The following is a 17,238-nucleotide window of genomic DNA, read 5'->3' as shown; positions in this document are numbered from 1 at the left end:
AAACCAAAAGGTATCTTATTTAGTTTAAAGTTTAAGCATACACATAAACTGAATTAGCTAGTAAATAACTTAATTAACGCGGCGACAATTCTTCCGGACTTGTCCCTTTAATCCAGTGAGAGGATTAATGTTCCCCATCTTAACCATGGACTTGGCAAACTGCTGAAAGAATAAGCTCTCATTAGCTGCATAGGTTTTCACCAGCTCAGCTGCTTGCCTTCCATTCCCAGTCAGAAGCACTTGGTCTGACGGGAGTAGTCCATGTCCCCCAAGTATAAGCTTGAAGTAGCTGTTGTCGAACCTTGTAGGGGAAACAAAGTCCAAGGGAGCAGGTGTGTTGTCGCTATCTCTTCTAGGGCAAACTGATTTCCGAGTCTGCCTGACGAACAAACACTTTGCGAAGCCAATTGTATGCCCTCCTGCATTGATATTGTTTATATAAAAATACCATAAATGTTCAACTTGAATTTGTGTCGCGTTTAGATGGTCGTGATTCGTGAAACAAGTTAGTTTTACACTACTAATAATAGTGTCACATCCTAACTAAAAGCCAAAGTGTTTCACTTTCTCATAAGCATCTTTCAGTTTGCCAATAAACTTTCAATTCGTTTCGAGTCTCTTTAGTCTTGAATTTGTGCCTAGTTGTCAAATTCAATAAATTTTCTATTCTTTTTGCCCATTTGAATGGACAAAAATAACCATCAATTTGTCTGAAAATTTTAACACTTTTGACAACATAGGACAAATATTAGAAAGCTCAAAACTAACTTGAAAGTCGAAAGGAAAATCAGAAGAGCTTATGAAGTTGAGGGATCGCTTATATATAATATGACTACAAAGGAGAAAATTGAGTAATTATTGGGAGTTGAGGGATCGCTTATATATAATATGACTACAAAGGAGAAAATTGAGTAATTATTGGGTACCTGAGAGAGCAACTAGGTCAGTTTCTTCAAGACCTTGTCGCTCGAAGGCGGCTGTTAGGGCTGAGAGATCGGGTTTTGGTGCTGGAATGTTTCTCTCAGAGATTTCCACGCTTGCAGTTTTGGAGTCCCTTCTTCCTAGTGGCAACACCCAATCAGGTCCACCGCTCTGTTCCATTGCACCACATACATACACCAAATAAGTTGATCACTTATTAGTAAATTAAATAAGTCATAATTAAGTAATAGTTAGGGCTAATTAGTTTGCTTACTAGTACGGTGGATCCCCTAGCAGCAAGAGCGACAATGTCAGCGCATGACACAGTCAGGGGACATGCTTCTTCTAGTTTGGCCTTGATCTCATCGATCACTTCAAACCCTCTCAGAGAATTCACGTTTGTTTTTGCCCCTTTTTCGCTCCGTATTGTCGTACTGTTGTCTAGTAGCACCGAGGCGTCACAACCCTGTCGTCCAATCATATCATATAAGCCTTAGGCATGCATATTTTATTGACATTGCAAAGTAAGTTTTGATCAAAACGAACCTGAGCAAAGCAATCGTGGAAGTGAAGCCTTATCAAAGAGGCTGCCACCCGGGGATCCTTCTCGATGGCCTGCTGTAACACGGAGATGACAATGTTGTCAACCGGAGGGCACGACGATTGATAGAACTGTGGGAAAAGACCGTGAGGTTCACTCGACCCAAAGTTGGGACCCTCCAGGTGAGCAGCGGGGAGCGTGGCTGAGACCACCAATGTCAGAACTACAAGACCTAAGAAAGTTCCTCTGAAAACTGCCATTGATAATTCAATTCCAAGGCTTCGAGTGTATGTTTTACTCTCACTGCATGGTGTCTAGTTAATTTATAGAGGTGAACTAATGGAAGAAATGGAACCACTCCCAACTACTGTGGATAAAGACCTTTTCACATTGTCAAACTTATTCTCTGGTGTCACCTGCTCCAAGAAAGAATATTTCTCTGACATTTTGTTTTTCTTCCCTTTTGGCTAATAGAGTTTGCATCACTTTAATCAATCAATATGCAATGCTCTTAAAAGAGGAAAAAAAGGGGTAGGGGTGTCATCACCACATCATTTGTAGGCATTTCCTACAAAAGCATACGATAGTTGAGTTTTGGTTCCACCTAACCTTACTTTTTTTTTTTCATGCGGTATGAGAGCTACTCAAGTTAGACGCTATTACTGAAAACCTTTTCTATACTCTGTTCCTGAGGATAACTTTCCTGCACTACAGAGACAGCCATGAGGGTGTGGAAAAGGTACCACCACACAAAGCCCTCAAATTTTCTTTACGCACAGGGCCCCAAATTTTTTTTACATGTGTACATATATTAAAATGTGTAAGGTAATATCAAAGTTTCCTTCCAGCGCTAGTGGTTTAGGCTTTCTACTAATATGATACCTATTTTGGCGTCACATTTTAGGCGTACGAAGTTTCTTCACTACTTCTCCCGCGTGGGCAGAAATCCCAACGCGATTTCAATATAGGGTTAAGGGTATAGATAGGATGACCTATTAATTTATTTGTGAAAATGCCATTAGCGGGTAAACATGCTAAAGTTGGAATAGTTTCAATTTTGAACCAAATACCACTGGAGCTTCAGTTTTGCAGGAGATAAACAACATGACTAGGTGACAGCTCAACTTCTCAAAATGGATTTAAGATTGATTGGACTAATGGTTTCGTATTTGTGATTTCAGGTAAGTGTGATTGATTCAATCACCATGATTAGGGTTCGACTGCTGTATACAGAAAACCTACGTTTGGACAGTGTCTTCTGCCAGGTGTGATTTGCATGTACATCGAACAAACCATACGGTAACTTGTGTGAACTCAAGAACTTAAAACAATAATTAAGATGCTAGTAGGAAAACTAATGATGTGGAACAAATGGCTGAATGGATTAAAAGAGGAAATGGACCATCGCAAGGCTTAAAATACCCATCCCATTTTAGGGATACGTATGAAGTTTCCTCACTGTTTCTTACGCTGGGCAAAATCCCAACGCGGTTTGAATATTGGGTTTAGGGTATAGATGAGGGTGACCTATGAAAATGCCATTAGCAGCTAAACAGACTAAAATTGGAAATAGCTTCAACTTTGAACCGTATACCACTGCAGCTTCAGTTTTGCAGAAGATGAACAACATGACTAGATGATAGCACAACTCCTCGAAATTGTTTCATATTTGTGATTTTAGGTAAGTTTGATTGATTCAATCACGATGATTAGGGTTCGGCTGCTATATACAGAAAACCTACGTTTGGACAGTGTCTTCTGCCTGCCGCGATGTACATCAAACAAACCACACGGTAACTCGTGTGAACTCGATAACTTAAAACAATAAGATGCAAAAAGTGAAAGGCTGCACATTTTGAGATGCTAGTAAGAAAAATAATGACACACAACAAATGACCAAATGAATTGAAGAGAAAATGGACCGAAGGTAAAGTGACGCAATGGAAATTTGCACATTTGGTGTCCGGAGCGCAAATTTGGGCCCATGATATTTTTTTGGAAAGGGAATGATGACACAATTCAAATTTATCGCTTCTCTGTGACGTATGATGAATTTTGGCTGTCCGAAGTCGTTTCAGCCTCCAAATGTAGTTTTAATTTTCGCAATAAAATTTGGACATTTGAGTTACAACTGGATTAATGTCTAATACCATTTTATTTACTTCAGTCATTTGAGTTGTTTTAGGAGTTGTAGTCAGTTTATTTAAAGCCTTTGGATGTTACAGTGTAATCATTCAATCATCGATTAATCAAAGTAACCTTTGGGTTTTCTTTCAAACTCTCGTGGATTTCAGAAAAAAAAATGTTCTACGAGGGTTTATGTTTCCCTCTTGCTTCGTGCTGCATCAACTAATCGGACAAGATACAAAGTTAGTTAGTATTTTACACCGGACAGAAAGATGGTATGCTACATATGTACAGAAGAATTACAATGGACTGTCGATGAATAAAATTGCGATCATGATATGCACAGTTGCCTCATTGGTGTTAGTAACCTTGCATACCACAGCGGTACGTGTGCCTTTATCAGCGTTCCTTTGTCCGTATATTCCTATAAATATACAAAATGTTTAGAACGATAATGAAACTGAGACGCATGCACGTACCCAAGCCAACAAAAGCTTCCTGCTTTGCAAGGGTCGGATATCGTCTATCATACTCACATACCAAAAAGTTTACCTAAAAATCAACATCCACTGCATACTTACCGTTCTCTCCACCATTCCAACCTTATGTATGGTCTAAGAAGCTCCCCTTCCTTGAGCGGGATCAAGGCTTCCACCCATACCATAGAGTCCTGTTAAGCAACATATTGCTGTCACTTCATGTAAGTACAGACTCAACTCTCGAGTATCAAAAGTGGACAGTGAAACAAGCCCTCGTACCTTCAATTTTTTCTGCAGCTTATTTATGCCCTCACCACCCAGAGGGCCAGAGCAGATATGCAAACTACATCATTTCTCATTTCTGCTTTAAACTTTATGCTTTCAGGATCACTTAACTTATCAGCCTGCAAAATATTAGTCGTGTATCATCAATCTTGTGTATACGCTTCACGAATGAAACCCGGTTCATGATCATCAGTATTTATAAAAGAAGACCCATGCGAACTCCACGCAAATAAACGAACAACCACCACCACAGAATTCACAGATATGATGATAAAAATAGAGTTCCTCACGGATTAATAACTGAGCCATCAAGGAAATTCACTGTACATTCACTGTACCTTGTTCCACACCAGCAACTTTGGAATTGCAGACACGTCTAGTTCTGACAAAACTTTGTCTACAGCTTTTACCTGTTGCTCAGCCAGTGGATGACTGAAGTTGATATCAACATCTAATAAGGTAACAATGTTCTCCATCACGAATGCATCATTTCAAAGGTTTCCAAATATATTGTACCTGATATCCACCACATACAACAATGATGACTCTGATATCTCCTCCAGTGTTGCTCTGAAGGCAGCAACCTGTAAGATCAGTTAGTGGAAAGAAGTGCAAGACATGATCAGCTTGACTGACATTCGTCGAAACATTTTTCTTGCAATGCAGTTGAAAATGAACAGTAGGAGACAGAAAAATTAAACTCCACGGTAGCATATTCATGAATAAATTGTACAAGCATCTTACCACTGTAGTTGGTAACTTCTGAATGAAACCAACAGTATTTGTGAGAAGAAACTCTTAACTGATGGAGCCCAAATTCTGGGGAATAGGACCTAAAGTAGTTCATTGTCAGTGGAGAATCAAAGGTTGTATAGCATGTTAACCAAATTTCATGCAACCCCTGAAGCCTGTTCAGTACTACATACAACAACAACAACAACAACAAAGCCTTTTCCCACTAAGTGAGGTCGGCTATATGAATCCTAGAACGCCATTGCGCTCGGTTTTGTGTCATATCCTCCGTTAGATCCAAGTACTCTAAGTCTTTTCTTAGGGTCTCTTCCAAAGTTTTCCTAGGTTTTCCTCTACCCCTTCGGCCTTGAACCTCTGTCCCGTAGTCACATCTTCGAACTAGAGCGTCAGTAGGCCTTCTTTGCACATGTCCAAACCACCGTAACCGATTTTCTCTCATCTTTCCTTCAATTTCGGCTACTCCTACTTTACCTCGGATATCCTCATTCCTAATCTTATCCTTTCTCGTGTGCCCACACATCCAACGAAGCATCCTCATCTCCGCTACACCCATTTTGTGTACGTGTTGATACTTCACCGCCCAACATTCTGTGCCATACAGCATCGCCAGCCTTATTGCCGTCCTATGAAATTTTCCCTTGAGCTTCAGTGGCCTACGACGGTCACACAACACGTCAGATGCACTCTTCCACTTCATCCATCCAACTTGTATTCTATGGTTGAGATCTCCATCTAATTCTCCGTTCTTTTGCAAGATAGATCCTAGGTAGCGAAAACGGTCGCTTTTTGGTATTTCCTGATCTCCAATCCTCACCCCTAACTCATTTTGGCCTCCATTTGCACTAAACTTGCACTCCATATATTCTGTCTTTGATCGGCTTAGGCGAAGACCTTTAGATTCCAACATTTCTCTCGAGAGGTTAAGCTTCGCATTTACCCCTTCCCGAGTTTCATCTATCAACACTATATCGTTTACGAAAAGCATGCACCAAGGAGTATCATCTTGAATATGTCTTGTTAACTCATCCATTAAGGACTTAAGGATTGTTGATGCACAAAATCAGTGAGGACTTTGGTACAACAGAAAAAATTAAGTTTGTGATCTTCGCTAGATTGCTCCGGTCATTAGTGTGGATAAGTATGTAAATGGATAGAGATAGGAAAGCAAACACAAGATGTACGTGGTTCACCCAGATTGGTTACGTCCACAGGATAGAGGAGTTCTCATTAAATGTGAAGGGTTTACACAAGTACATAGGCTCAAACTCTCCTTTAGTGAGTACAAGTGAATGATTTAGTACAAATGACATTAGGAAATATTATGGGAGAATGATCTCGTAATCACGAAACTTCTAACTACCGAAGTGTGGTATCGTCTTCACTTGCCTTATCTGTCTCATAGGTAGATGTGGCATCTTCTCTGGAAGTACTCTTCCTCCATCTAGGGGTGGTATCTTTAACTGGTGGAGATGCACAAGGTAATGTATCAATTTCACTTGAAGCTTGCATGTAGTTTCAGGCTTGGTCAAGCGCGATACAAACCATGTAGTAGGAGTCCCTCAAGTCACCAAGCTAGGGGATCTGCTGAAAGAGGTGACAGACAAGGTAAGCAATCAGAGCTCCAAGCAATCAGTCCCAGATTAGAAGTTTGATTTCGAGTTCCGGCTGATTGTTCTCATTCTCCCTATCTTGCAGGCAGCATGAAGGATAAAGAGAAGAAAAATGAGAAGAGATGATATGAGATACTTTTGCTTTTGAAGAAGTAACTTTCCACAGGCTTATTCTTGAACTGGGCTAGAGGGTTTTCTGGTTTCCTCCAGAGTATAAGGCCGACTGAAGAATTTGAGAGTTAAAACAAGTCCATCAAATCTAGAGTACGTTCGACCCTGCTGATATGGGATACTTTTGCTGTTGACAAAGTAGTGGATGTATCGGCACGTGTTCTGTTACGTTTGTCTCCACATGCTTCCTTGTATCCTTCTCACTTGCCCTATCTGTTCCTCAGGCAGATGTGGTATCTTCTCTGGAAGCATAAGATGTTGAAGATGAGTACTCGAGAGCAATGCCAGGTAAGTAATCAGGTAAGGGGTTCCAGGCAGTCAGTTCCTGACTGGAAGCTTGATTCCAAGTGCTGACTGATTGCTTTCTTTCTCCTTATCTTGCAGGTAAGAACAAGGCCAAAGGAAAAGACAGGGAAAAAGCATGATATGAGATACTCTTGCTTTTAACCCTGATGATATGAGATATTCTTGCTCTGGTGTAGCTTTTTTACAGAGGTATTATCGGGGGGAAAGAAAACTGAGTATTTCAAGAGGCTTTGTTGGGAGTGTCCTCTCAGATATGAGGAAAGGTTGAGGATTTTTGCAACCTGTCAGTTGAGGATGAAGGTCGACATATATAGGAGTATCCCTAACAACAAGTAGTAATGTTATTCCTTTACCCTGCTTGGTCATAGCACAGTAGTGGGAGCTTCCAGCTTCACGTGTTTTAACTCTGTCAGAGCACTTTGAAAAAGTGGTATGTGGTATCTGGAAAGCTGATGTTGCGTGTGAAGTTACAGACAAGTTTTATCCAAGGAGATCTGACTCTCGAAGTTGAGAAAGCGGTGCCTCTTCGGTTTTTGAACAAACAATTCTGTCGGGGATCTGGCTCTTGAGATTCGAAGAACGATGCCTCTTCGATTTTTGAGAAAGCAATCCTGCTGGGAGTCTGGCTTTCGAGATTCGGAGAGTGGTGTCTCTTCGATTTTTGAGAAAGTAAGCATGTTAGGAGTCTGGCTCTCGAGATTCGGAGGACGGTGCCTTTTCGATTTTGGAGCAAGCAATCTTGTTGGGAGTGTTTTCTCGAATGTGAGTAAAGGTTGGGCATGTTTACTAGTCTACCTTGCCATGGAGCACAGAGGTTGACACACAGGGACTTTCCAATTATCCAGCAGTGGTGCTGTTCCTTTACCTTTGTGGGTAATAATATGGTAGCTAGACCTTCAAAATTTATGTGTCTAAACTTTGTTAGTGCTGTTTCTTTGCTATTCTTTTACCCTTCTTGGTCATAGCGATATAGTGGAAGCTGCAAACTTCACGCGTCTAAACTTTGTCAGTGATCTTTGGCAAAGTTATCTATGGTACCCATGAGCTGATATTGCGTGTGGAAAATGGATTATTGAACAGTAAGATTCACGTGCTTTCTACTTCACCAGAAATCTTCGATAGAATGCCCGTAATTTCCACGAAGCTGAGTGTGCATGTGACAGGTGCTGACAAGGTTGAAAAAACAGGTGTCTTTTCGATTTCTGAGATCGGCATTCGCGGTCTTTGAGCAGCCCAGCTTTTGAGAAAGCAAACGTGTATTCGATTCGATTTCTAAGATCGGCCCTCGTGGTCTTTGAGCAGCCCAGCTTTTGAGAAAGCAAACACCTCTTCGATTTCTGAGCAGGCGCCTCTTCGATTTCTGAAGCTCCGTCGAGTGCAGAATTTTATAGAGGCTGGCATTAAGTTCCAAAGCACACTTGAATCTCTACCAGTAGAAGCTCTATTCTTGCACTTCTAATATCTTGATTTGTCCGACCTCTTCTCTCTTCAACACATTTGAAAATGTCTGGCCCTTCCGACCGTCGTTTTGACTTGAACCTTGTTGAAGAGGCAGCCACGCCTTCTCCAGACAATATATGACGCTCATCCTTCTTATCCCCTACTGGTCCTCTTATCGTTGGGGATTCCGTGATGAAGAATGATATGACCGCTGCGGTGGTGGCCAGGAACCTTTTCACTCCCTAAGATAATAGACTACTTTCCAAACGGTCTGATGAGTTGGCTGTTAAGGATTCTCTGGCTCTCAGTGTTCAGTGTGCAGGTTCTGTGTCTAATATGGCCCAACGCCTATTTGCTCGAACTCGCCAAGTTGAATCATTGGCGGCTGAAGTGATGAGTCTCAACAGGAGATTAGAGGGCTCAAACATGAGAATAAACAGCTGCACCGGCTCGCACATGACTATGCTACAAACATGAAGAGGAAGCTTGACCAGATGAAGAAATCTAATGGTCAGATTTTACTTGATCATCAAAGGTTTGTGGGTTTGTTCCAAAGGCATTTATTGCCTTCGTTTTCTAGGGCTGTACCGCGTAATGAAGCTCCAAATGATCAACCTACGATGCCTCATCCTTCTAGGGTTCTGTCCAATACTGAGGCTCCGAATGATCCCCCTCCGGTGCCTTCTCTTTTTGGGGCTCTACCGACTGCTAAAACTTCTCCTAAGCAACCTTTGTGAAGGCTCCCTCTTGTTTGTTTATTTTGACTCATGTATATGTACATATTTGTAACTTATCGGAGATATCAATAAATAAGCTTTGCTTGATTTCAACATATTGTGTTAAATACACCAAAGCCTTCTTCACTAAGTTCTTTGAATTTTTCTTTTGTTGAAGCTTGTATGTTGAAGCTTTATGAGTGGAGCATGTAGGTTGAGGTAGTATTCCCTTAATTTCCCGAGTGAGGAAAACTTCTCGGTTGGAGACTTGAAAAATCCAAGTCACTGAGTGGGGTCGACTATATGAATCTTAGAACGCCATTGTGCTCGGTCCTGTGTCATGTCCTCCGTTAGATCCAAGTACTCTAAGTCTTTTCTTAGAGTCTCTTCCAAAGATTTTCTAGGTCTTCCTCTACCCCTTCGGCCCTGAACCTCTGTTCCGTAGTCGCATCTTCTAACCGGAGCGTCAGTAGGCCTTCTTTGCACATGTCCAAACCACCGTAACCAATTTTCTCTCAGCTTTCCTACAATTTCGGCTACTCCTACTTTACCTCGGATATCCTCATTCCTAATCTTATCATTTCTCGTGTGCCCACATATCCAACGAAGCATTCTCATCTCTGCTACACCCATTTTGTGTACGTGTTGATGCTTCACCACCCAACATTCTGTGCCATACAGCATCGCCAGCCTTATTGTCGTCTTATAAAATTTTCCCTTGAGCTTCAGTGGCATACGACGGTCACACAACACGCCGGATGCACTCTTCCACTTCATCCATCCAACTTGTATTCTATGGTTGAGATCTCCATCTAATTCTCCGTTCTTTTCCAAGATAGATCCTACGTAGCGAAAACGGTCGCTCTTTGGTATTTCCTGATCTCCGATCCTCACCCCTAACTCATTTTGGCCTCCATTTGCACTGAACTTAAACTCCATATATTCTGTCTTTGATCGGCTTAGGCGAAGACCTTTAGATTCCAACACTTTTCTCCAAAGGTTAAGCTTCGCATTTACCCCTTCCTGAGTTTCATCTATCAACACTATATCGTTTACGAAAAGCATACATCAAGGAATATCATATTGAATATGTCCTATTAATTCATCCATTACCAACGCAAAAAGGTAAGGACTTAAGGATGAGGCTTGATGTAATCCTATAGTTATGGGGAAGCTTTCGGTTTGTCCTTCATGAGTTCTTACGGCAGTCTTTGCTCCTTCATACATATCCTTTATAGCTTGGATATATGCTACTCGTACTCATTTCTTCTCTAAAATCCTCCAAAGAATGTCTCTTGGGACCCTATCATACTCTTTTTCCAAATCTATAAAGACCATGTGTAAATCCTTTTTCTCATCTCTATATCTTTCTATCAATCTTCGTAAGAGATAGATTGCCTCTATGGTTGAGCGCCCTGGCATGAACCCGAATTGGTTGTTCGAAACCCGTGTCTCTTGCCTCAATCTATGCTTAATGACTCTGTCCTAGAGCTTCATTGTATGACTCAAGAGCTTAATACCCCTATAGTTCATGCAATTTTGTACGTCGCCCTTATTCTTGTAGATAGGCACCAAAGTGCTCTTTCGCCACTCATTTAACATCTTCTTCATTTTCAAAATCCTATTGAAAAGGTCAGTGAGTCATGCTATACGTGTCTCTCCCAAGACTTTCCACACTTCAATCGGTATATCGTCTGGGCCCACTGCTTTTCTATGCTTCATCTTCTTCAAAGCTACAACCATTTCTTCCTTCCTGATTCGACGATAAAATGAGTAGTTTCTACATTCTTCTGAGTTACTCAACTCCCCTAAAGAAGTAATCCTTTCATGTCCTTTATTGAAAAGATTATGAAAATAACATCTCCATCTGTCTTTGACCGCGTTCTCTGTAGCAAAAACTTTTCCATCCTCATCCTTGATGCACCTCACTTGGTTTAGGTCACTTGTCTTCTTTTCCCTTACTCTAGCTAGTTTATAGATATCAAACTCTCCTTCTTTGGTATCTAGTTGCTTATACATATCATCATAAGCCGCTAACTTAGCTTCTCTCACAGCTTTCTTTGCCTCTTGCTTCGCTCTTCTATACCTTTCACCATTTTCATTGGTCCTATCCTTGTATAAGGCTTTACAACATTCCTTCTTAGCCTTCACCTTTGTTTGTACCTCCTCATTCCACCACCAAGATTCCTTTTGGTGTGGAGCAAAGCCCTTGGACTCTCCTAATACCTCTTTTGCTACTTTTCGGATACAACTAGCCATGGAATCCCACATTTGGCTAGCTTCCTCCTCTCTATCCCACACACACTGGGTGATTACTTTCTCTTTGAAAATGACCTGTTTTTCTCCTTTTAGATTCCACCATCTAGTACTTGGGCACTTCCAAGTCTTGTTCTTTTTTCTCACTCTTTTGATATGTACATCCATCACCAACAAGCGATGTTGATTAGCCAAGCTCTCTCCCAGTATAACTTTGCATTCCTTACAAGTTATACGATCCCATTTCCTCATTAGAAGAAAATTTATTTGTGTTTTTGACGACCTACTCTTGTAGGTGATCACATGTTCTTCTCTCTTCTTAAAGAAGGTGTTGGCTAATAAGAGATCATATGCCATTGCAAAATCCAAGATAGCTTCCCCATTCTCGTTTCTCTCTCCAAAACCATGGCCACCATGAAAACTTCCATAGTTGCCTGTCTCCCTGCCCACGTGTCTATTTAAATCTCCTCCTATAAATAACTTCTTCGTCTGAGCAATTCCTTGTACCAAGTCTCCAAGGTCTTCCCAAAATTTCTCCTTCGAACTCGTATCCAACCCTACTTAAGGTGCGTACGCACTAATCACATTGATGAGTTCTTGTCCTATTACAATCTTGATTGCTATGATTCTATCTCCTACCTTCTTGACATCTACAACATCTTGTGTCAAGGTCTTGTCCACAATGATGCCAACACCGTTTCTCGTTTTATTTGTGCCCGAATACCAAAGTTTAAACCTTGAGTTTTCTAGATCCTTTGCCTTAAGACCAACCCACTTAGTTTCTTGTAGGCACATAATATTTATCCTTCTCCTCACCATAACTTCCACTACTTCCATAGATTTTCCCGTTAAGGTTCCTATATTCCACGTTCCTAAACACATTCTACTCTCTTGAACTCTACCTTTCTGTCCTAGCTTCTTCACCCTCCCCCGTCTAATAGGATCAAAGTACTTCTTTTGTGTGTCCTGTGTAAAATTGATAGGAGCATATGCTCCCAAACAACTTTGAGCAGAGTCGTTCGAAAAGAAGTTTCTATGGCCCCCTTGCTCATTTAACACTGCATCCGGGTGCCGATGGAGATACAGCGACCCTTGCTCACTTATCACTGTGTTCAGGCCACACAGCACGCCACTTACGGGTGACGCCCTAGCTTTAGCGTGATTTCATTCTGGATTCATTTTCATAAGGATTTGACGTAACCAATGAATGCCGGTTGTCGACTACCTGACGCCCTCCCCTTCCTCCTTTATCCGGGCTTTGGACCGGCAATGTAAGATAAACTTACACAGACGGAGTTTCTCTTCAGTACTACATCAAAATCAAAATTTTGCTTCTCTGACTTTTCAGTTGTTTATATGGTAGATAACTCATGATCATGTAATAAGAAATCTGCCAGAGTATGATCAAGCTACCTCAACTCTTCTTGTGGTTAGATCTAGGGTTGCAAATAATCGATCCTCACAATCACATTGGCTCCAGTCAACTGATTTAAAAGAGTACTATTGCCAGCATTGGTGTACCCAACCTAGTTTCTCAGAGCAAAACATGCAAAACCGGGCAGAAACTAAAAATCACCACCAAATAAATGTGGATTCCACAATGTCAAAGTATTTACTGACCAAAGATACTACAGGGACAGGTACCGAAAGGCGCTGATTACGATACTGCTTTCTATGCTTTCGGACAGATTCTAACTCCTCCTTAAGGACACCAATCTAGCATTAGAGACATACTTACAGCGAATCAATTTCCAGACAAAAATCTTCGTTTTAGTTTGTAATCAACAAATGCTATAGAACGGCTCCACATTACGATAAACATCCATCTCTATCATGCAATGAATTACTGGAATATTGTCGATTCAATTGAAGGGCTTTGCTTGAGTGCGTCAGATACGCTTAACCAGTTCAATTTGCTTCTCTCCCATCCCCTTAACCTGTCCTCCAGCTTGACGCTCAAGATAGGTCCACATTTTTGTTAGCCGAGGTAACTGGTATTCCATTTGTGCCGATGCAACCTAGAAGATCACAAATGAAATATTGTCTGCATGATAATTCTGGAAAATTTGTATTTTGTTATTACGTTACTAGTTACTACAACTGTACCAAGTAAGCTGTTGTCGTATATTCAAATATAACGAAACAAATTATTACCTAGAATTAAAAGCACAATGATAAATTACCTGTAAAGCTGCTTCATGTGTTGCAGCCCGCTGGTTAAAATATCCAGAACGAGGGCAGTGCAATCACAAACTCTAACCTCCCCACCAAAAGCCTTTTCCAAATTGCGCAAACGCACAGTAAAATTTGAATACAAGGACAAAAACTTTAAACATAGTAGTGCTTGAAAGGTTCTTGGAGAAAATAAAATTTAAACAGAAATTGAATGATGCGGGGGAAAGGGAGTCAGTCTCATCTACAGTGACCATAAGCATGTACGTAATAACTATAAAGTCATGTTTCATACCCTGCTGAGAGCTCATCATCAAATATCACATTCTCAACTACCAATGCGTTAATTTTGCTCTTGATTTCTGCAACCTTGCCGGATCCAATGTATGTCCTTGAGTTTGGAGAAACGAGTCTGCATTACATATGGGCATTAGCAATTTGAAGCTAGGTGATCAGCATCAAATAATTGAGCACACAGACTAGCAAGTAGGTTGAACAGCACTATACTAGCAAAGAAACACGAAGGCATAAAAAACTACTGACTTTTGATACGTGGAACCAACAACCATAAGTCCAGCAGTATCAGCTAGCTGAGTCAATTCCTTGAGTGATTCCTCCACGCCAAATTAATCCGCTGTATTGCGCTTGTGCTCAACACCCACAATGTAAGTTTTTTCTTCGAAAACCAGGCGAAAAATGACAATGAAGAAACACAAAAGAGAGTGCTCAGCCTTCCCAACATCAATCAAAACTAGGACTTTTACCCCCAAGTTACCACAAATAATTCTCCCCCCAAACTAATCCGTTTAAATTTGGCCAAAACATGGTTATTCCCAAATCACATATTCTATCTTTTTCTCAAGAAACAAACATAATCTCACAATTAACACAGTACAATGAGAAAGAAAGAAAGCATGAGACTGACCTCCCTTCCATTCCTATGCTTGAATTGAATATCTTGTAGGTGAAGAAAGTTGAGGTTCCACCATAAAACCAATTGGCAATATGGGAAGTAGCCCAATCTCTTATAAGCCCATGCAAGGTCCCTCTTCCCATCAATATGGGACTCATTCTCAACACTTCCCCTCATGTGTGTCGAGTTTTTTAGCCTAACACATGGATCAACATAACAGGGTGACGTGGAGCTCATGTGGCCGTTTGGTTTCACACGTGGGACAACATGCTCTGATACCATGAAGAAAGTAAAGGTTCTACCATAAAACCAATTGGCAATATGGGGAGTAACCCAAGACCATATAAGCACATAACAAACATTGTCCCTTACCGATGTGGGATAACTCTCAACAGTATGACACGCTCCGATCCCGATTTCTGAGGGACATCGGGATGGCCACGTGCTGGCCGAAACCCGAAGGTGACGCAAGCCATTTAATGAATGCAAATCTTGAGAACATGTGAAACATGCACCTAAATTGTAGCAAGATAATAAGATGTGACAATTCATAACGTGAAGATAGTGATATAAATAATATTCAACTGCCATCAATGAATTCACAATGATGATGCATGGCATGTTCAGAGCATATTCTAAATCAAATTACAACGGAAGGTATTATTATAAGAGTGGTCAAAGCAGAGGAGATAACACGATGTCATTGGTATGGGAATGCCTCATACGTCGGATCGTAGTCCTCGTTCCTATGTCCTGAGGGGGCACAAAACAAACATGTGTGGACCAAGTTAATATATATATATAATACTGAAACAATTATCAACATACTAACCCCCAAAGTTTTATGAAAACTCATAGCATAATATGTAATAGGTTTTCCGAAAACCCTAGCATGCCATAAAAATTGTCATAAATCATATCTCGTATAAAGTGTGCTAACTAGTGGTATCATAATCGCTCGAAGGCAGAACATAGAACTTTTCCTTCAGAACACTTTCTTCACAAATATCAATCGCCCGCACGTTTCTACAACACCCACCCGAAGGCATATAAAGTATTAATCGCCCGAAGGATCCTACAACACCCACCCCAAGACATATATATAATGACCACTAGATACGCACAAAACCGTTGAACAAAGTCTTTCTGACACGCCCCAGGCCCCGATATTCCCGGAATACCAGGGTAGGCACGTGCTGGCCGACACCCGAGGGTGAAGAAAACCATTTATTAAATGCAAAAGCTGAGAATAAGGAATAAATACGGGTTATGAATTTAAAAATAATGAATTAACAATTTAGGAAGGTGTTCAGAGCACACAACTAAACCTAATCACTAAAAGAATTAAGATAAAATTAAATGAAACAAAAAGATGGGTCCTACTCCGAGAGGACTCGAAGATACCGCTGCGGAAGTGCCTTGATGACGGGATTATGTGCCTTGATCCTAAGTCCCGAATGGGGGCGCAAAACAGGGGTGAGTGAACCAAGTTTATATACATACATAGTACGAAAACAGTTATGAACATACTAACCCCCACAGTTTAATAATGAAAACTACTAGAATAATAAGAGATAAGCTTTTAACTCTAGCATGCCATAAAACAATTCATATATCCATCTGCAAATCAATCTCAGAAAATCATATCAGGAAGCATAACACAAGTTGTGCTGCTAGTGAGTGCACCGAATAATAATATCTCCCGGCCCAATGCCTGCACCTGAATCTCTATGGCCTTCACCATGAGATAACTCCCTCTCGGCCCAATGCCAGTCTCCGTGGTCCCTCAGCTTTCCGCTAGGGATTATTTCTCCCGGCCTCAATGCCAACACCAGATCCTCGCCCCAGGCGACATGGTATTCACTAGGTACACACAAAACACAATTCATCTCTAAAATACAACTTCGTAGCATAGATTCATCGATCCTCTATACTATGAAGAGGTGTTCGAAAATCAGTTGAAACACATTCTTAGCATCCTATCTTCATCGATCAGATAGTCTATCAGAATGAGGGTTCTATAGAAAATACGATATAATGAAAATAATTCAAAACATATATATATATAATCACGTATAATCAAATCATCATGCTTCCTGTAAAGTATTCCTCAAATCAATCAATCTGCAAGGCATGCTATTTAAATATGCAATTCTATAAATAAAACATGTAATTTTTGAAGGTGGTCCACTCACAGATACTCCGAAGCAGCAGAATTGTGCGGAAAATGATTAAGGAAGTCTTCACTAGCAACTTCACCTAAGCACGAAAATGTACAATTTAATAAACTACCCAAAAGATGGAATTTTAGGAAACGGAAATGAGTTTTGGGTTGAGTGGGTTAGGGTCTAATAGGTGAAAAAGGGGTTTGGGCTTAAGCCTAAACCCATATTCACATGCACTGCACACACACACAGAGCATGCATAAGCATGCACTGCACACACACACACACGGCATGCATAAGCATGCATTTCACACACACACACGGCATGCATAAGCATGCACTGCATACACACACACATACACACATACACATACGCAGTTCAC

General features: G+C 40.9%; 1 protein-coding gene and 1 pseudogene across 1 annotated transcript; both read right to left on the bottom strand.

Moving 5' to 3' along the window:
* On the bottom strand, positions 1-1,741 carry LOC126619699 (peroxidase 9-like). Its single transcript, XM_050288116.1, has 4 exons — positions 1,468-1,741; positions 1,196-1,387; positions 927-1,092; positions 1-419 (listed from the first exon to the last, which is right to left on the bottom strand). The coding sequence occupies exons 1-4, from the start codon at positions 1,720-1,722 to the stop codon at positions 70-72; spliced, it is 963 nt and encodes a 320-aa protein (XP_050144073.1). The 5' UTR covers positions 1,723-1,741; the 3' UTR covers positions 1-69.
* A 2,179-nt stretch (positions 1,742-3,920) lies between these two features.
* LOC126618299 (uncharacterized) lies at positions 3,921-15,917 on the bottom strand (annotated as a pseudogene).
* Between the last annotated feature and the right edge of the window lie 1,321 nt (positions 15,918-17,238).

This window comes from Malus sylvestris, chromosome 4 (genome assembly GCF_916048215.2).
Source record: "Malus sylvestris chromosome 4, drMalSylv7.2, whole genome shotgun sequence".
NCBI classification, from domain to species: domain Eukaryota; kingdom Viridiplantae; phylum Streptophyta; class Magnoliopsida; order Rosales; family Rosaceae; genus Malus; species Malus sylvestris.
This window is presented reverse-complemented; position numbering and strand designations above follow the sequence as displayed.